Source organism: Chaetodon auriga, chromosome 11, assembly GCF_051107435.1.
Source record: "Chaetodon auriga isolate fChaAug3 chromosome 11, fChaAug3.hap1, whole genome shotgun sequence".
NCBI lineage: Eukaryota > Metazoa > Chordata > Actinopteri > Chaetodontiformes > Chaetodontidae > Chaetodon > Chaetodon auriga.
In genome coordinates this window covers 22,351,639-22,372,087 of record NC_135084.1, presented here as the reverse complement: position 1 = coordinate 22,372,087, position 20,449 = coordinate 22,351,639, and the positions used below count along the sequence as shown (strand labels likewise).

The 20,449-nt window shown below is 43.5% G+C and overlaps 2 protein-coding genes across 2 annotated transcripts; both read left to right on the top strand.

Moving 5' to 3' along the window:
* The first annotated feature begins 1,032 nt into the window (after nucleotides 1-1,032).
* Nucleotides 1,033-10,851, top strand: lgalslb (lectin, galactoside-binding-like b). The gene is made up of 5 exons (XM_076742386.1): nucleotides 1,033-1,494; nucleotides 2,030-2,113; nucleotides 2,196-2,284; nucleotides 2,961-3,147; nucleotides 5,699-10,851. Exons 1-5 carry the CDS (start codon nucleotides 1,462-1,464, stop codon nucleotides 5,840-5,842), a joined length of 537 nt encoding a protein of 178 aa, XP_076598501.1. The 5' UTR covers nucleotides 1,033-1,461; the 3' UTR covers nucleotides 5,843-10,851.
* LOC143328345 (uncharacterized) lies at nucleotides 10,845-19,969 on the top strand. Its single transcript, XM_076743429.1, has 9 exons — nucleotides 10,845-11,731; nucleotides 12,822-12,916; nucleotides 13,011-13,135; nucleotides 13,672-14,780; nucleotides 15,331-15,651; nucleotides 16,254-16,308; nucleotides 16,440-17,562; nucleotides 18,410-18,684; nucleotides 19,079-19,969. The coding sequence occupies exons 1-9, from the start codon at nucleotides 11,534-11,536 to the stop codon at nucleotides 19,849-19,851; spliced, it is 4,074 nt and encodes a 1,357-aa protein (XP_076599544.1). The 5' UTR covers nucleotides 10,845-11,533; the 3' UTR covers nucleotides 19,852-19,969.
* Nucleotides 19,970-20,449: the final 480 nt, after the last annotated feature.

Genomic DNA, 20,449 nt, shown 5'->3' with positions numbered 1-20,449 from the left:
ACAGGTAGACTCAGCAAGCCCCTGAGAGATCGAGATCCTTTCATTCAACAACATCAGAGTGTGTTCAAACAGGCTTCACAGGACTAAAGACGCTAACTGAACACAAAGGCTCTGCGAAGACAAGACAAACTTCAAAATGTAGGAAACCTTAAGAGAGGAACAACAAAGAGACGGAGATCTCCCCTCCTCAGATGACTTGAGACGAAACAAACAGAGAGCTGGAGGACTACCAAAAGGCTCCGAGTCGATTAAACATTTTGTTTTTGTAGTAAAATTTAGAGAGCGCTGCTTTAAAATGCTTCTGTCTGTCTGGAAATGATGAAGACACACAGGCTTCAGTGATGCTGCACCCATAAAGGGAGAAACTGGTGTAACTGATGTGACTGTTAACTGTCTTTTAATTGTTATTTTATGGTGTCGTTGTGTGCTGGACGGCACATTTGTGGAGGTAATTTAATTTTTTTTAATGTTTTGTGTTCTCCTTCTGTCTTGATGTAAAACAATGAGCTTGTTAAATTCCTGATGACATCCTCATTGTTTTATCCACAATTCAAAGGTATTCAGTTTGCTGTCATAAATGATGCTGGAATCAGAGGATTTTTTTGTCTTTAAATGTATTGATTAACAAAATAGTTGGCGATTAATCTAATAGTTGTCAACCAATCGGTTAATCATTTCAGCTCTGGTCATGTTGCTTCAGCTTGTAATGTCTTTAAACGTCCACAGAAGGGCCGAAAGGATCAGTTAAACTAAACCAGCTGAACGAGGGACACATGCAGAAAGAGGGGGGTGGATGGAAGGGATGTCTGCAGGCACTGGAGGACAGACGGAGGCAGAGAGACAGAAAAAGACCGGAGGTGTTTTGAAAAAGTTAATTAAAGGGTAACAATGTGAATGTCCACCTCATTCACTGAAAAGCAGCTCATGTTCGGGGCTCTGTGGCCTCACATGCCTGCACTATTGTTAATCATTCAGAAGCATTGAGCGTGCACACATCGGCCAATTAACCCAAAGTCCAACTACGTCTCATTCAAAGTGGACAGACGACGCGGGAGCGCAGCAGGGAGTTACTCAATAATTCCGCTGAAGGTATGAGCTGGATTGTTGCTCCAGTCTAGAAATAAAAAGCCCAAAGAGCGCGTTGCCTATTTGGGTGAAGGGTTGAGGAAAATCTGTCTGATTAGCCTTCTCCAACAGACGGGGATTAAGCTTTTAGTCGGTAATTATTATAAAGCATACGTCAGCAGATATCCACCCATTTCAGGCAGACAGTTGGAGCGGAGGGATGTCCTGCTAGGTGGCTGTGCTCTCTGCCAGGCCCGCTCACAGTCGTGGAGACCCAGGAATAGGAGCAGGAGCAGGAATATCCTCCTGAGTCAGTGCCACGACGCTGACACACCACACTCCCCGGCAGGGCTGCCTCTGCTCCCATAATACGCATCCTATGCGATTCTGCTCAAGATGGCGGTGCAGGCAGCGGAAAAGGACGGAATCGTGAGTATTTTGGAGCTTCCTGGGGACCCGGGATGGGGTTAGATGTGTCGCTGTTTGTTTTCTGTGCATGGCGGCCTGTGGGTTTGATCAAAGCGCACTGTTGTGTCGATTATCCGGCGCTAAATGGAAATGCGAAGCGCCGTGCGCGGCGCATTCAGAGCGCAAAGGCGACTCCTCTTTCATGCGTGGCCGGGAGGAAATCCTATCTGTCCGCGGCGAAACGTATCGGCGGCGTGTGTGCTCACCTAGGCCGCTGCGCCGGGACTCTGAATGTGCGCATTTACATCGCAGGTGCCAGTTTAGGAGGTTAATTTCTAATCTCAGCACAGGATCCCCTTTAACAGCATGACAGGTCCGCTGCCACCTCGTCATTGTTGGGAACAGCCGCATGCAAGGCCACACTGTGTGTGTTTATTGATAAACGGGCCTGCAGCCTCCTGCTGGGTGTTCCACCTCAGCCGGCCCGGTGCGTCCTACCTGTCAGAGGCCAAACTAACATGTTTGCATCCTGTGTCTTTTGTCACTGCCGCTGAAGAACGTGGAGGATGACCATCTGAACGACTCGCTGGGGAACCCCGGCCTCATCTCACCTGACAAGGAGGACTTATCACGTCTCCTGGTATGAAGGATGCCTGAACGTCTTATCCTTGTTTGATTCTCCCTCCGGCCTCTTCTTAATAAATTCAATGTGCTTTGCATAGACGGTGCCGTTCAGCGGGCGCATCCGGGGCGGCATGCGGCCAGGGAAGAAGATCATAGTGATGGGCATTGTCGACCTGGAGCCAGACAGGTAAGATAACACTCAGCAATGCATGCGCACGCCTTATCTGGAGACTGGCTTTATCTCACCACAGTTAAACCTATTTAATGTCATCCATATGCACGCTGGGTGATTTTAGAGATTGCTTTTTTGTCCTGAGGCCAGTCAGACTTGCACAGCCACTCCAGGACGCACTATGCGTGGGCAGCCAGAGAGAATGGTGGCTTCTTAAGTATGCAGAGACAGGGCGTTCCCTAACCAGCAGGGAGGAAAAAAGGGGGGAAAGGGAAAAAAGAAGCCCCAGTGAAGCAGACTTGTTTGGGTGTGTCTTTCCCCTACATGGAGACTTGTGTCAAACTTGGAAGAAAACCTCCCCATGAGCTCATCGTGTTCAGTGGCTGCTGCTGGCACAGTCTTCATGCCAAAGTTCATGTGAATGTCCCGGCTGACAGAGCTGCTCCAGGGCTCAAACTACACAGCTGTTTGTTGCTATGTTCACATCTAAACACAAAGATGGTTGTCAGCACAGCTGCACTGGAGGCGAGGAGGGGCAAACCCAAACTAGCAGCAGGGATTATGCATAATTAACACACAATTGGTTTGGTCTTACACAGCAGCAGCAGAATTATGACTTATCCCAGATTAGTTATTGTCCTCATGTGCTTCCAGTCTGACTCCTCAATCCTCTGTTTCCTTCCCCCCTCAGCTTTGACGTGAGTCTGACCTGCGGCCGTGACTCCGAGAAGGAGGAGCCCCCGTATGACGTGGCCCTGAAACTCTCCGCCCGCTTCACTGACCGCCAGTTCCTGCGAAGCGCCCGCATCTCCGGGAAATGGGTCGGGGAGGAGGCGTCCACCGCCTACTTTCCCTTCATCCCCGATCAGCCTTTTAGGGTAAAGATCCTTTTTTTGTATTCATGACAGACTCACATGGCAGAGGATTCAGGTGCTGCATGTTGGGAAGCTGGTTCAGGTTGAGTCTCTGTTGGTCCCCCTTCTCCTTCAGACCTGTTCTCCTTTATCCTGCTTATAGTTAATCTGGGTCTTGTTTCCATGAGTTCAACGGTGTGGTTTGGCTCTGCAGACACAGCCTTCCAACATGAATCCCCTGGTGAAACTATATCAGATAAACCAGCTCATTTCAAACTGGAAACTAAGGTGAATCTTCTCGGCAGGTGTGTTTATATTCAATAGTATAGACTGTGTGGTTGAACAGGCACATGTGTTGTAAAGCTGTGCTAAGTCAAACATCATAATCAGGACTGATGGCCAAACAATGAAAATTAGACCCACTGATTTACAGTCGAGAGAATGAATTTAAATTTGGAAATCCGCCCTCAGATAGTAGTATGCTGGAGTATGGTTGAAAAGAACTTCCCCCATTGATTGTGTTGTCTGACCAAAGTGTTTTCATAGCTGTTTGGAGGTCAGTGCTGCTACATTTAAGCAAACCAGGCAGTCAACATGAGGTGCAAAAGGACAACACACAGCGGCAAAACAAAAGAGTGAGCGCAAGAATGTAGAAAGTAAACAAAGCGGGGCGAGTGGTGATAATCTTTCCTCGAGGTGGTTCAGAGTGTCGCACTCGTGTGAAGTAGACGTGATTCTCAGATTGTTTTCTACCATACTGATACAGAAATGTGCTCGATAGAGTTAAATATTCTCTCATCAGAACAGAGAAAATGTGAAAACATGTCCCAGCAGCCTCCCACATGCTTTTCTCTGCTTTTATAACTGCAGCTTGAATATCTTTGAGTTTTAGGCTCTTAAACAAACAACTTCAAGACGTTGGAGCATCACTTTTAACCATTTTCCTAAATCAGTCCTCAAAATCTTTAGACAGATTAATAGATTATAAAAGTAATGGTCAGCTTCAATCGTCACACTAATATGATGTAAATGGGATCTATATTAAATGACATAATCACATGTTAACAGCAGGAAAATGTTCATTGTGGAAAAAAGAGACAAACAGGAAATGCTTTTCATGCTACATCATGTCCATCTACTGTAACTACAGGCTGGACTCTGTGTGGTGGTCTGTGAGCTGCATGGGGGGGCAGCATCAGCTGTTTCTGTGCTGGATGAGACGGGGGAGGTTTGAGCAGCAGCACATATGCATGATGAGTAATTCTCATAAGAGCTGAGGGCTTGTTAGCTTTGTAATCTGTTCCGCTCTAATAATTCTCAATTTGCACACGAGTACCACATATGGTGTTCAGCTAAAAATACACCATGACGTGTTTCAGTCCAAAAGTGAACAAACCAGCCGTCAGTCTTAAATGTACCCTAGTTTCTACGACAAGAAGGAAGCTTGAAAGTCTTGAAAGTCTTTTAAAAAGCCACCAAAGACACAGCAGCGACCACGTTTGGCTTATTTTAAGAGGCGATCCCCGCGTCTCGTTATGTAACGTCAGCTCCTGATAAAGTGTCATTGTTTGTGGTTGGAGCGTGACCAAGCAGGTCAGCACAGCCACGACTGTCAGAAGCTCGGGGCTGCAGATTAAAGCATCCTGCCGATCGCCTCCTCCGAGCTGCCTCATGAATTTGGAGGCATGCGGACAGACACATGATGTGCTGTGGTTTCAGAGCTGAGAACAAGGAAACGGTCTGCCTCAGGAAATGGGATCACACCTGCGAGTTTGTTTCCTTTGGTCCAAACATTCGCAGAGACGTTTAAAGTGATGCATCCTGCATTTGGTTTGTTGAGGTTCAGCTACAAGTGAGCCAGAGCTTGTTTGCAAAAGTGACATTGACTCACTTTGAGCGTATTTATCAGGCGGTGTTTTGGTTAAAACACATTAAAAAACAGCGCATATTAAGCATTAGTCCAGATTGTGGTTTGTGCTTGTTATATAATAGACAAGCAGGATTAGCGGATCAAATGTGAACACCCATAAAACTTTGTGTTTAGTCATTGTTTCCTGTATTCAGTGAAAGCTGCACGCAATATTTTTATAAAGACAAAAAAAAGACTGCAGTTTGAAAGGTGTCGACTCTGCAGCAGGCCGACGCTTTCAGCGAAGAAACCTCTAAAAACCCTCCCAACAGTATCGGATCAGCTCAAAACCGCAGACAAAGAGGTGGATTTCGGAGCATTTAGCAGCTAAAGAAGTATTTTTCCTCAGGAGATGTTAGAGGCCAGAGACAGGAAGTGCTGTTGCTCCATGTTAGTTTGATGTGTAGATAAGAAACTAGTTTCCAACACATTGGCCCTCTTCTAACTCTCAGAGAGAAACCTAATAATTTCCTAAAACGTGAAACTATTCTTTCTGGCGCTTAGCTTTACAGTAACGTCACTGCTTCTCTGGACTGGTTATAAATTATAAATGTACTTAGTGTAATCTCATTATTGCATTATTGATCATTTATGCCATGGGATCCTCTCTTCTTCCTCCTCTTTCTGTTTTCCTGTCTTTCTCTCCATCCTCTTCCCTCCCTGCAGATCGAGATCCACTGCGAGCACCAGAGGTTCCGGATATTCGTGGACGGACACCAGCTCTTTGACTTTTATCACAAAGTGAAATCTTTGCCCTCGATCGACACAGTACGGATACAAGGAGACCTACAGATCACCAAGCTCGGTTAACTTCCCGCTCTTCCTGCTCTGCGAGTCGTGTGCGAAGCAAGGACTTGATCACAGATGACCACACATACGCACCCGTTACGCCATCATCCATTCCCCATCATGCAACACTGCAGCAGCGACAGGAAAAAGGCTCCGGTGGTGACAAGTTAGAGCTCTTCTGCCACATTTCATTCGCTTCTCTCCATTCCTTTCTGTTTAATCAGGATCTGATGATGCTTTGAGCGTGAATGTGTTTGCTCCATTTTCAGGTTTTTCTCTCTGTAGCCCCAGTTTTGTCAGATCAGGGATCTCACGGCGTATTTATAGCGCATTCATTTTTTATGTTGAATCCTTTAGGGATGCTGAGATAGAGGCAGGTGTGGAGTACCTTCAAGGATGGAAAAATGTTTCTCAGGAAATCAAATATCTGGCTCACAACTAACGGGAAAGCAAACTGTTGCTCCAAATTTGCTGCGTACTGGACCTGAGCAGTGTTAAGATGTTCGATCTGAGCCTCGGCTACTTCCCTCGAGGGCCGGAACAAGATTTCTCATATCAGATAAAACTGTTTCAAGCAAAATGTTGCCGGTTGTTTGAGGCTTTCGGTCAACCCTGCTGGGTTTATTGTCGCAGCTATCATCTAAACTCAATCTTCGGACCACAGCAGAGCTCAGTGTTACGCCCTGTTTTCTCTGTGCAACTCCATAAGGCCCCCCCCCGCACTCCCTTGGGTTTATCCCAGTTGTCATAGTAACACGCTGCAGTCTCACCGACCTAAATACCCCAAAATGAGGATTATATCCTGACAAGATGTATCAGAGCGTCCCACACCGTGCACTGCGAGTTTTAGTGATCACTCCTGCAGATAGAAGCCCTCTGTGGTGAACAGGAAGTAGAGTTATGACTGTTTGCTCAGCTGCAGGCTGCAGAAAGGGCTTTTAAATTAGTTTGAAAATTGGACTCTGCTGCCACACTCACAAAAAAAAAAAACATTTTTTCATGCAAACCTCATCTGAATTTTACTCTGAACCAATATGCAACTTACTCAAAAAGCACAGGCTTCAGTACACACTTAGAAGAAACCGTGCTGTCAGAGTTTGCAGGTGTCGGCTGAACTAAACTCAAACTAAAATCCCAAAACCTTCCGTCGCATTCGACAGTCAGTTGGAAGCAGATGAAGATCCTGATGGTATTTTGAATGTATAGTATTCATGTTTCTATAGTAGCATAGACGATACAGTGATGCACAAAGGTATTTCTTAATGTCACAGTTTTCCGTGGTACGGCTGGTGCTGTTGTAGTCCATTTTCAGTCCTGCGGTACGTCTCATGTGTTTTATGGCGTTTCCTGAATCATTCCACACCAGCGTCTCTCCACACTGAAGAGGATAGACGCCGTGAAGCAGTCACATCCCTGTTTAGCGCAGCCAGCAGGCTCTAGCAAACACAGCTTGTGTCTTAAAGCATCACATGGTTTTGTGTCTGTAACCATTTCACTCTACATGTGATGTCTTTTCTTCACTGAGGCAGAAAGGACCCGAGAATAAATAGACAGTAACAGTCGAGGTTACCTATGAAGTGAAACTCACAGTTTTAAGAGTATGAAGTTGCTCTGTTTACGCCTCCTACAGTGTCAGTTGAACACATACAGTAGAATTTCACTTCATAGATTTCCACTTTAATAAAGGGTTTATAACATGTAACTGATGGCTACTTAAATAAATAATACATTTACACTATAGATCAGCTATAAGCCATTAATAAGAGCAACTTTTGGGTTTGTTAGATTGTGAAAAATGGCTTTTGTGTTTCTCTTGTATTTAGTAAACTGTCTAATAAGCCGTCAGGTCTGCAGATACAGATGTTAACACATCATTAAGAAAGTTTAGTGACTTTCTCGCTTCATCATAAAGGATTCAACCCACAAGTTTTTCCTATTAATGGCTTCTAATTATATGATCTATGAAACATTAGAAAAGTATTAACATGAATGAAGTCATTTACATTTATAACCCCTTTATAAGACCCTAAACGGTGAGTTATTAAAGTTATAATGAGATGATTTGAGGACGTGAACCAGGTTGGAGAAGCTTTGATCGTCTTTGGAGGCAGATGTTGGAGATCAAACAGAAAATTAAATGCGTCGTCTTCATGCCGCGTTCTGACTCGTATCTACTTCTCGAGCAGCTCGACGCGTTGAGGAAGCAAAGAGTAGCTGTTGGTGCATCATCTCATGAGGCTGCACAGAAGTACCGTTAAGATTTAGAGTTTTTAAACTCGGATCTTAACAAGCGGACGACGGTTTCCCATCACCTTTAGCTGCTGTGATTTTTGGAGTAAGCCATGACATCTGCGCAGAGCAGTTGCACTGCCTTCGCTGCGGGGCACTCGGTAATTGATGCTCACACTAATGAAGCTTCCTTAGATTCCTGAGCAAACCTCCCTGTTTGACGTCTCATTACTGTTTGCGCACAGCTGCAGCTCTCGTCAGCATACGGGGAGGTTGCTTTACACGCATGCATGCACTGAGTATTTATTAGCTCCTTTCACGTAGCAATAACGTCGCTGCTCTGAGACCGACCGCTCCGGAGCAGAACTTGTTTTCTCCTGGCTGGTCAGACGGGGTCCTCCTCGGCTCCTCGTTCTCGCTTGGCGAGCGCTGGTTTGTTTGGGACACGAACAGGAAATGAGTAGAGTTTGGTATGAGAGGGCAGTGTAGTGTGAGAGGAAGTGAGCTGCATCGTTCTTCGAGTGTTACATCAGAACAAATGTGTACAATAATGTGTAATTGTGTTGACAGGGTGTGTTTTTGTGTTCTTTCTATTAACTGGTGACCATCCATTTGTAACACTACAGTTTCCTGTAATAACATGTGAATATACACCATGTAAAGAATATGACCATTAGTCAGCAGCGTGTTTCATGGACGTGGAAACTAGATGTGTGTTAACGTGTAACACGAGTTCATGTTTTTTGGCTCCTCAGCTGTCACACGTGGAGCTGAGCTGGCAGCACTTAGCAGCATGGACGGCGGTAGTGCTGCTGCTAGGAATTCTGGGGGAGGGAGATGAACAATTTAAGACTTCCTGAATTAAAGGGCTTGAACCAGGGAGCGTTCTGTGTGTGTGTGTGTTTGTGTGTGTGTGTGAGAGAGAGAGTGTGTGTGTGTGTGTGTGTGTGTGCAGGGGGCTGAGCTGTGGGTTTTTCTCAGCAAAGCACAGTTGAACTCTGCAGCAGCAGATTGTTTTTGGGACTGTTTCAAGCGGCGTACGAGCACAGTGTGGTTTAGGTTTTCTGCACAGCTGGACGTGATGCAGGTACATGATGAGCTGATGGTACTTGAGCGTACTTATTTGGTACTGGTGCACTTTAAAAAGGTGTTGGTGTCCACTTAAGGGACTCACAACTGCTCAGTATTACATTAAAAAAAAAACAGTTTTGGTACACGTGCTCAGAAAACCTCAACATATATTGTGTTTCTTCCTGAAATAGTGTTAAACCTCCTGATCTCCTGATGATCCCACATCTCTTGTAGACCAATCCCGAGAAATAATAACTCTTAACTATTATTTTAATTGTTCTTCAACCCTTTAAAAATGCAACTGAAAACTGAATGTTATTCTCTGCCTGATTGTAATCTGATGATAAATACCCAGGTGGAGCCACGCTCACCTGGACCCACTCCTCATAGAGATAGACCACCCTTCCTGTCCTCAGTTAAACATCCTGGGCGTCTGACGTAGGAGGAGGTCTGTGTGTTAACCCGCTTTTGGACTTTGGATGTACATATTTCTGAACGCGGCCTCACGGCCTTCGTTTTTACATGAAGAATTCAAGCTGAGTTACAAGCAAAAAAGCATTTTGATGTGCATGTAAGCTAGTACCTGGCATTTTGTACACATGAAACGTTGAGGTATTGCCAGTTTTTTTTGCTCCAGTCAAGCATGCTTTTTCTTCTTTTCCATCTACTGTACCAGCCGTGGTTCAGGGGCAGATCTCCCCTTGTGGTTGCATTTAACTTCCCTTTGACCTGTTGACCTCGTAGAGCCGAGGGATCCAGTTTAGTTGTGACCAAACTTTTGAAAATTAGGATGCACAAAGCAAGAATATGGACTAAAGTATCTAAATAAAGATTTTTTTCCCAGGACTTTTAACAGGTAGAACTACGCAGTGACTTCCTAAAAGGTGCTAAAACCTACATGACTGTTGTAAGAGCGACTACACCATGATGTCCAGTTACAGTATGAAAATGAATAGAAGCAGGCTGATCTGTTGCTAATGTGTTGTGTGGTTGTACAATCATCATTTCTATTTATTACCGTGTAACCAGCAGGGTTGTGTGTGGTAACGTCCTACCTAATGTATTGGTAACGTACTATTTTATGCTGTTTATATGAAGGCATCTTGAAAAGTTTTTTTTTTTTTTTTTTAATAATGACTAAAGTGTTTCTTTGTTCTGGGCTCTGACGTGTGCAAATATTACGTATTGTACTTTCCTGTACGACACGAGGACATGTGTGAAACGAGTACTGGATCAAAGGTTCCTTTCTTTTAAAACAAGGTTAACCATCATCTTGATTTGAGCGTTTTCTGGGATGTACCACGTCTGAGGATCAGGGTGTTGGCTGCTGTGACTTTGAGCTTCTGAGAGTCTTTCATGTTACCAGGCATCATGTTGGCCGCCTCCATCGGCTGTTTGATCTGCTGTTTTTCAGCTGAGCAGCTTTTTTTGTGGCGAACACAAACAGGAGCACCTGCATTTTACCACGCCGCAAATTCCCAAAATATCCTGAGATGACCCTGATTTTGTGTCTCATTGAGAATGTGCACCGGACCAGTGTTTAGATGAAGACCGTACATTCCACCGTTGTGTTAGACCTCCTCAAACGTTTCTTTCCTTATGCTTTTGTAAAAACAGCTACTCTGCAAACCAATAAACTTCTCATCTTGGAAATGTTCTTGTGCTCAGATGTTCAACACTGAATATTCACCAGGACAACAAATAAAACAGGTGGCTACATCCTTGTTAAACTAAGGTGTGTGTTACTTCACTTCACTCGGTGGCTGCTCCCATCATATTTTATTTATTGATATATTTAAAGTTAGCATAGATGGACATTTCGTACATTATGAGTACAATAACAGTACAATTTTGTTGACAGCCTGTATTGTTTGTAACCAGAGGTGGGTCTGGAACTTTAAGTATTTTATTCTTAATTCAAATCATGAGTACAGTATTTATTCAGGCATGTGTTCTGAATACTTTTAGCTGTGTTCTGATTGTAGTATTTGAGACACATTACACCACTTCTAAGGAAAAAGTCAGAAACTATATTTAGACATAAATTTTTCATTTACAAAATATTTTATTCCTTGTATATCATATCAGCACAAAACAGATGGAGGTGAAACAAATACATATAAAAAATACAGAACAGGTGAAATAAAACTTAAAAAACACATAAATAAATACCTAATCAAACAGTATCATTATCAGGGGGTAAAAATATCATAATTACAAGTTAATGGCAATTTTTATTACCTTATGATTCAAGCAGTCACCTCAGCGCCACGAGACAAGGTGGAAATTTTAGGGAGACGTCGCGTTGACGTTACGGCAACGTCACTGCGGCTGCGCGCGCATTGTGGTGGCAGAAAACCAGCGGAAACAAGTGGAGAGAAACGGGAGAGATCCCTGGATTAAGGAATAAGCATGTCTTGTTGTGTCGTCGGATGTCAGAACAGGTTCACAAAAAACGCCGACCTTCATTTTTACAGAATACCGTCGACGAAGACGCCCTTCGCCGCTGAACGGAGGCGATTATGGCTGCAAGCCATCAAACGGACAGACTGGACCGAGGAAATCATCCGGAATTCTCGTCTGTGCAGTGCTCACTTCATTTCAGGCAAGGTCTCCTCCGCTGTTCATCAAACGCACAGGCAAAATCAGCGACGCGGTTAACGACAACTGACAGCGGCAGCCGCAAAGCTAGCTTTCTCAGTTAGCTGTTTCATAACGGGAAACACCATTGACCGACGTTAGCAACGTTAGCATGTTAGCAGAAGTTAGCATGTAAACAAACCATGCTGCTCAGACACTTTAGCTTAAATGTCACTCAGTATTTATGCAAAAAATGATGGATGAATGGAACATGCGGTAATATATCTGCGATATGACCTCGAGTTTACTTAACGACTGAGTATAAACTTGGCTAAACCCTGGGACTACATGATATTGTAACCCACTTCGTCGTTAGCGGTCTCCGGTCCTTCCGGTCGCTGGGTGATAAGTGGGCCTCAGTCTGTCTTTGACAGTCCTCTTTAATGTCCCTTCATCCACACCAACACGGTAAGACAGCGTTCACCCAGTCTCACCCTCTGTGGGTTTCACAGCTGGCTTGTTCACTCTGCTGCTGCACGAGGCACCCTCTGTTACACTCATAAGTGTCCCTGTTAAACAAAGGCAGGTAGGAACTAAGATTAACTCTCAGGCCAGAACTCCAGTGGTACACGTGTAAATAAAAGATGAAACAGTGGTTAAAGTGCTATAAATGTATTATATTTAATTGTACGCTATTTAATTGTAATACTGCAATTCCATGATAATACTGTGGAATTATTCCTACTGAAATATATATTTTACCACAATGTACTATACAGCTTAAACAATATAAATTAGTATAGTAAGCTGAAGTAGGGCTGCAGGTAAGATTATTTTCATTGCTGATTGTTGTTTGGCCTAAAATGTCAGGGAATGGTGAAAAGTGTCGAACAGTGTTTCCCAAGACGACATCCTCAAATTACCTGTTTTGTCCACAACTCAAAAATTACTCTAACCCATTCATCTATTATCAAGATGGTTGGGAACTAATTGATTAATCACTGGAGCTCTAAATGTAAGCAATTCGAATCATTTAAAAATCTTATGTCTAAGCTAAGACTGCAATATCACTGGTGTTACAAAGTAATGACTGATGGACTGATGATGTCTTACAGGGGAGGCGTCCATGGATCCAGAGAGTCCAGATTTCGTTCCCTCGTTGTTCACCTGTTCAAAGCAGACTCGGTACATACGAATTGAAAGAAAAGTGGACAGGTAAGCTTCTCTCTTGATTTGCTATCATTTTACCTCACCACATGGTGGTATTTTATCTTAACTATTGTCTTAATGGTTGTTATTGGTTCCATAGGAAGAGAGTGGGGGCTGAAGCAAACAGCCGGTCCTCTCTGACTGGCACATCGAGTCCTCTCGCTGCAGCTCAAAGGTCCTCCACTGTGGAGCCAACAACCAAGGGCCAAGGGGAGCTTTGTATAAGTAAGACTTTTACACGTGCTTGTTATCCTTCAGGACTGAGTTTGCATTGTTGTCCAGAAATCTGCTTTATCTCATTTGATAGTAACTTGTTACATGTTTGGGAGGCCATTGCATTTTTAGATATATTCTTCCTGATCACTTAATGCTTTTGAGTTGCATGTGTGTGATGTGACTCTTTGTATTTGGTATTTTTTGCCTTTTTATTGGACAGTCACAAGTATCAATGATCAATTAATCAGCCATAGCAATTCATCAGTATCAGTGAAAAATGTCATCTGCGATCAACAACGTTTTTATAGCTCATGGGTCGTGTAAAGAACATTAATGTCAGCCAGTTTCATTCACAGATTTGTTAAATTCTTAAGTATCAATATCCATATCTGCTGCAAAACTCCTGCACCGGTCAGGCTACAGTCTTCAGTTTCAGAGGTTTTACTGCCGGATGCAATATGTCTCTTACTTAGCTAAAAAGTCGATTTTTAGTGTGTTTATGTGTATGTTGCAGCTTTTAAGCAGATGTCCTCTCTGTCCCTTAGAAACCCAGCCGGTCTGTGAGGAACAGCTCCCTTCATTGCAGCAATGTGACATTAAGGTGGAGCAGATTCCGGTTCTGGTGGGGCCCCCACAGATCAAAGAGGAGCAGGTGGATCAGTGCATCAGTCCAGACATGGAGGCTAATACTTTCTACAGCGCTGAAGTCAAATCAGAACCAGCCACAGACTACGAGCCACTCTCATCTCCCGCCGCCGTAACTGTGACCGTGAATGAAAGCATGAAGGAGGAGTGGAATGAAGATGATGCTTCGTCGTCGCCTCCTCAGAATGACAGCGTCGACGTCTTTGTGGAACTGGAACAGCCTCCGAGGGAAGAAAAGCTGTGCCGCTTCTGTGGTAAAAGATTTAAGAGGGACTCTCATCTTATAAGGCATGTAGACAAGAGTCACAAAGGGCACAAAGCCTTTAAATGCCTGGAGTGCAACAAGGAGTTTGAGCAAAGGTACCAGCTCGTTCTGCACATCAGAATTCACACAGGCGAAAAGCCCTTCAGCTGTGATTTCTGTGGCAAAACATTCAGTCAGAACTCAAGTCGCATTGTTCACATGAGGGTGCATACAGGGGAAAAACCGTATTTTTGTGCTAAATGTGGGAAAAGTTTTGCCACAGGCAAACATTTCAAATTTTGCAAAGTGCAAAATCAGTGCAAAGACAAGGGGAACGTAGACAAGAATCACAAAGAGGAGAAAGCCTTTAAATGCTTTGAATGCAACAAGGAGTTTAATCAGAAGCAGCAGCTCGTTCTGCATTCGAGGGTTCACACCGGTGAAAAACCCTTCAGCTGCGATTTCTGCGGCAAAACATTCACTCAGAACTCCAGTCGCATCGTTCACATGAGGCAGCACACTGGAGAGAAACCGTATTTTTGTAAGAAATGTCGGAAGAGGTTTGCCAGCAGCCATCATCTTAAACACTGCAGAGGGAAGCAAAACAAAAGCACAAAGAAGTCCTTTCGCTGCACGACGTGCGGCAAAACCTTTCACACAGATTCAGACCTGAAGGTGCACACGGAGGTCCACGAGTCATGGAAACGACACATCAGCAAGAAACTGGAAGATCAGGACTTAGAAGAGGAAAAACTTGAAGCTGTGTGAGAAAACACAAGTCTGTGTGACAACAAATATTTTTTCAACAATAAATCAATAAACATGCATCAGTCTCATAAAAGCAATACATTTGTAAATTTGTAGAAATTCAGTTGAATAAGAAGTTTATGTGGATACAATTCAGATGTTGGACTGTGTCGGTGATGATTTATCTGGAGCTGATTTTGTGTTTTTTACTCATTTATGGTGAAGAAGCAAATGAAATGTCCCAGAATGACCTCGCTGCAGTTACATGTAACTGACATAAAACAATAAAATGTTGTAAAGAAAAATCTAACATACAACTTGTTTCATATCTTGTTTTTAGATATTTTTTTTTAGCAGCAGGGACACCGCTTTCCTCAAGAAAACTCGGGCTGCAGTTGAGGACTACTTTTTCTACGTGCGGATGAACACTATGACGTTGGACGCAGCTTACGATACACGGAAGTAAGACTGGCGCGATTGTTTTGACACACTTCATGCACGGGAAGGACTACAACGCAGGTAATAATGTAGAAGGCTAACGCTAGCACTCACCTGGTCCTAAAATGAGGCGGTTTGTTGTGCTATGCCTCACTCCTGCGCCGTGAAGACATGCGGAAACAAAGCGAGGACTGGCTCCGCGCTGTCGTTTCACCGCCTTCCAGTGAGGGAACCCGGGCGGCTGAAACTATGGCTGTGTGCCCTGAACATGGATGTCAACACTCCCGTGGACGAGCTGAAGAAATACATCGTCTGCTCAGAGCATTTTGCTCCGGAGGACTATACAGTTAACGGACTGCGGAGGACCGACACGATGCACCGTTTTCTGACGCCAACGGCTGTTCCGGCCGCGCGCGTGTCATCGTGCACGGTACAGCCAGGTGTAACGGAGGTGAGTGTTGATACGCGTTGTTACGTTGCACAAATTAACAGATATTTTGTGTGGAAAAATGAATAAATATACAAATGTGTGTGTTTGTGTATGTATGAATCAATAAATACACAACATTCAGAATTTAATTTGTGATTTATTTATTTAAAGTGGCAATTAAGCATTGCATTTCATAATTATTCATTCATTAAGCATTTAGTTATGCAGTTGTAATTATGTTAGAATGGACATAAAAACAGATAGAAATTTCTGTAGAATAAGATGGAGAACATTTAAGAAGCGATAAATCATTTTTGAAGTAAGAACGATGAATACGACTTAGTTACAACTTCTTAACTGTGAGGATTTGCTGCTTTCTTTTGGCGTATGTGATAGTACACTGAATATCTTTGGGTTTTGGATTGTTGGTCAGGAAAAAACAAGACGTGAAGAGCAAATTTCATCATTTTCTGATGTTTTAGAGACCAGTGAATAATAAACAATGAAAGTAATTGTTGAAGTGATAAACTATCTGATCCACTTTGATATCACTGATTGTAAGAGTACATAGATGAATCACAGATGAAAGCACATTTACATGACATGTTTGTCTGGCCTGGCAGGATTCAGAAAATGACAGGATCAAGGACGTATCATTGGATTCTGCTTCCTCTGAAGGTAAGACCTGAGGAGTATGGACCACTTTTCATCACTGCAAGCCCAGTCAGCAATTTTCAGTGTGTGTATGTGTGTATTGCAGCTTTTAAAGTTTCCACAGTTTGACAGCAGATGTCTCCTCTGTCCTTTAGACTCCCAGCCAGTCTGTGAGGAACAGCTCCCTTCATTGCAGCAATGTGACATTAAGGTGGAGCAGTTTCCCGTTCTGGTGGAAAAGGAGATCCAAGAGCACCCACAGATCAAAGAGGAGCAGGTGGATCAGTGCATCGGTCCAGACATGGAGGCTAATACTTTCTACAGCGCTGAAGTCAAATCAGAACCAGCCACAGACTACGAGCCGCTCCCATCTTCTGCCGCTGTAACTGTGAGCGTGAATGAAAGCATGGAGGAGTGGAATGAAGATGATGCTTCGTCGTCGCCTCCTCAGAATGACAGCGTGGACGTCTTTGTGGAACTGGAACAGCCTCCGAGGGAAGAAAAGCTGTGCCGCTTCTGTGGTAAAAGATTTAAGAGGGACTCTCATCTTATAAGGCATGTAGACAAGAGTCATAAAGGGCACAAAGCCTTTAAATGCCTGGAGTGCAACAAGGAGTTTGAGCAAAGGTACCAGCTCGTTCTGCACATCAGAATTCACACAGGCGAAAAGCCCTTCAGCTGTGATTTCTGTGGCAAAACCTTCGTTCAGAACTCAAGCCGTCTTGCCCACATGAGGGTGCATACAGGGGAAAAACCGTATTTTTGTGCTAAATGTGGGAAAAGTTTTGCCACAAGCAATCATTTCAAATTTTGCAAAGTTCAGAATGAATGCAGAATCACACCAGAAACGGGAAACATCAATGAGAATCACAAAGAGGAGAAAGCCTTTAAATGCTTTGAATGCAACAAGGAGTTTAATCAGAAGCACCAGCTCATTCTGCATGCGAGAGTTCACACAGGCGAAAAACCCTTCAGCTGCGATTTCTGCGGCAAAACATTCACTCAGAACTCTAATCGTATCGTTCACATGAGACAGCACACTGGAGAGAAACCGTATTTTTGTAAGAAATGTTGTAAGAGGTTTGCCAGCAGCCATCATCTCAAATTGTGCACAGGGACACAAAACAAAAGCGCAAACAAGTCCTTTCGCTGCACGACGTGCGGCAGAACGTTTCATACAGATTCAGACCTGAAGGTGCACACGGAGGTCCACGAGTCATGGAAACGACACATCAGCAAGAAACTGGAAGATCAGGACTTGATGCTGTGTGAGAAAACATGAGTCTGTGTGACAGTGAATATGTTTTCAACAATAAATGTACACTCAATACAGAATTATTTCCTTAAGGGTAAAGAGAGGACATGAGGGAATGAGTGGGAAGAGGAGCAGCTTTGCTATTATCCACTCACACTGATCGGTTTGCCATATGTACTGGCTTTACGATCAGTGTTAACGTGTATTTGGATGGTACACAGATTGGATGTTATGTCGCAGAGTTGTTCACCACAGGGAAAATCAATGTTTGAGAGCTTTGTCTGGCCATAGGCAGAGTAAAAAGCTGAGCAGGCAGTCGATCAGTCAGGGAAGCTTCATGTTACACCAGATATGTGAATATTATGATTCGATTCAAGGCTCTTAGAGAGCTGTGGCTGGGTCAGCCACATGCTGGCCTGGAAAGCAAATTGAATTATTTGTTGTACTGGGTTATACAAATCACCACATCTTCACACAGTGCGAGTAATAAATTCAGAAAGAACCAAAGCAGCATTTCCATTGTACTCATTCAGTGTCTTGAACTGAAGGGTTCACACTTTGTTCATGAGATAATGAACTGCTATGAAATAAAGGTGAGATGACCTCGTGATTTTTGTTGTGTGCAGTAGCTAAGTATGTTTTATTAATATTATTGTTATTGCATTAATTGTATTAATACATACATTAGCTACTTGTACCATCATTCATTTTTCAGTAGTTGTGGTAAGTTGTACAACATGAGAAGCGCCCTCCAGGGCAGCAGGGGGCGCTGGTGAATATGAATCCTGTGCGTTCTGAAGTTGAAAAGGAAACATGAACACACATTTTCGCCCTTGTTTGAGTTCATATATTTTGAACTGTGGATTTCAGCTCACTACGAATTTTATTTCTTTATTTAAAAGTCAGTGTGTCGCCCTCCACGTCCATCGGTACCGTTAGCCGGTGCTCCATCATGGCGGAGATGCTCAGACTACTGGTCAACGAGCGACTGACGGCGGCCGCCGAGGAAATCTTTGGACTTGTGGAAAAGACGATAGCAGAGTATCAGAGTGAAGTCGTCCGCTGCAAGGAGGAAATAATCCAGCTGAAAAAGCAGCTAGAGCAGCTGACCGTCTTAACACCTGAAGTAGTTTTATTCAGAGCAGGTTTGTGTCGTCATGGGTGTAGCCGCTAGCTTGTACGCTAGGTAGCATCGCGAGATTGGCTATAGGTTAATGTTAGCTTCTGATGTTAGCCAACACAAGAGCTACAGTTGTTAAGAGGCGCTGGCAGTAGACACTTAGCATCCCACGAACATACTTTGATGGATCAGCCCTTATTGTATTTCCATATTTTACGTTACAAATTCAAAAAAGTTGCTGGAAAAAATCATAAACTTTATGATCACAAATTAATGGATGTAAAAAGCAAATTCTTCTACCTTTGGCACGTTAAAAAGATCTGATTAAGACACATCTTACTTTCTTTTATTCGGATATATATGTGTTATAAATTGGTTGTCTCTTTAACAGGTAATAGCATCTGTCTTCTCTTTTTTAGACATCCAGTCAGTCTCTGAGGAGATTTTACCTCCCGAGCAGCCAGACCAGTTTCTCCTTGTGGAGAAAAATGAGACCCAGCAGGTGAAAGAGGAGCAGGTGGAGCTCTGTATTATACCACACCTGAAGAATGATTCATCTGAGGATGTAAAAGTCAAAGGTACTGCATCAGAAGCAACTAGTCAGACAGACCGCCAGCTGTTCCCAACCCTCAGCAATGTAACTGTGACATTACATGATAATGAATCAGATGGAACTAATGGCATATCCTCCTGTGGTCCGAGCCCCAGCGATACTGCTTTTACGGAGCAGGAAGAAGCCCAGAGGGATGAAAAGGGTTGCCGAGTCTGTGGCAGGCAGTTCAGCAGGGACTCTGCTCTGATCAGACACATGGATGAGAGTCACATGGGACAGAAGGCCTTCAAATGCTACGAGTGTGACAAGGGCTTTGCTCGTAGGGACCATCTGGCTGTGCATTTGAGAATTCACACGGGTGAAAAGCCTCACAAATGTCCTTTCTGTGGGAGGTCATTTACTCAAAGCTCAAATCTCAATGTTCACTTGAGGATACACACAGGGGAAAAGCCTTATTTTTGCAAATCATGTGGCAAAATGGTTGCCCACAGCTATCATGTCAAGACTTGTGGTTTGATGGAGGCCAAAGGGAAGAAGTCATTTCACTGTTTGGTTTGTGGTAAAACATTTCACACAGCTTCAAATCTGTGGGACCATAAGAAGGTCCACAAAGCAAGGAAACCCTACGCTGAGGTGTAGCCTTCGGCTTGATCATCAGACTGAATGGACATTTCTTCACCTCATTCATTTTAATTCATGAACAAATCAAAAAGGCTGGAGGTGATTCACAAGTGTGGAACCAGGCCAGCTCACACTGTCTGAAAACCAGTGTAGAGTCTGTTCAGAGGAAAAAGGAAAAATAATTAAAAATGTCTGAAAAACATCTTCTGTGTCAGTACAGGATCTTGAGTGCAACAGATGTTTGTATGGCATCTTAAAGTGTTTTAATTCCTGCTCATGTCTCTCTCACCTGTGTTTGTCAATGAAATATATATATATATATATTTTCCATATTTTGTAATGATAAAGAGCTTTTTGTGATGCTGGGACACTTAAAATAGTATATCACAATGAAAAACATGGATCCAAAAATCATCAGTGTTAAAATGTAATTACAGTTCAATCATCTTATAACACAAAGTCTTTAACTGAATTAATTTTGGATCCATGTTTGTCTAATTTTTTTGTCTGCACCCCAAACAAGATATAAACTCAGGTGACAGCCACATCAACTCTATCTTACCCTAAAATTAACATATTGTTGTCTATCACTGGGATTGGTCGCCTAGATTACCAA

Bases quoted from the DNA above. Each gene is read 5' to 3' on its own strand.
- LOC143328345 (XM_076743429.1), top strand. From the start codon at position 11,534: ATGTCTTGTTGTGTCGTCGGATGTCAGAACAGGTTCACAAAAAACGCC. The intron at 11,732-12,821 runs GTCTCCTCCGCT...CTTACAGGGGAG, and splicing joins CTCACTTCATTTCAGGCAAG to GCGTCCATGGATCCAGAGAG. The intron at 15,652-16,253 runs GTGAGTGTTGAT...CTGGCCTGGCAG, and splicing joins TACAGCCAGGTGTAACGGAG to GATTCAGAAAATGACAGGAT.
- lgalslb (XM_076742386.1), top strand. From the start codon at position 1,462: ATGGCGGTGCAGGCAGCGGAAAAGGACGGAATC. The intron at 1,495-2,029 runs GTGAGTATTTTG...CTGCCGCTGAAG, and splicing joins CAGCGGAAAAGGACGGAATC to AACGTGGAGGATGACCATCT. The intron at 3,148-5,698 runs GTAAAGATCCTT...CCCTCCCTGCAG, and splicing joins TCCCCGATCAGCCTTTTAGG to ATCGAGATCCACTGCGAGCA.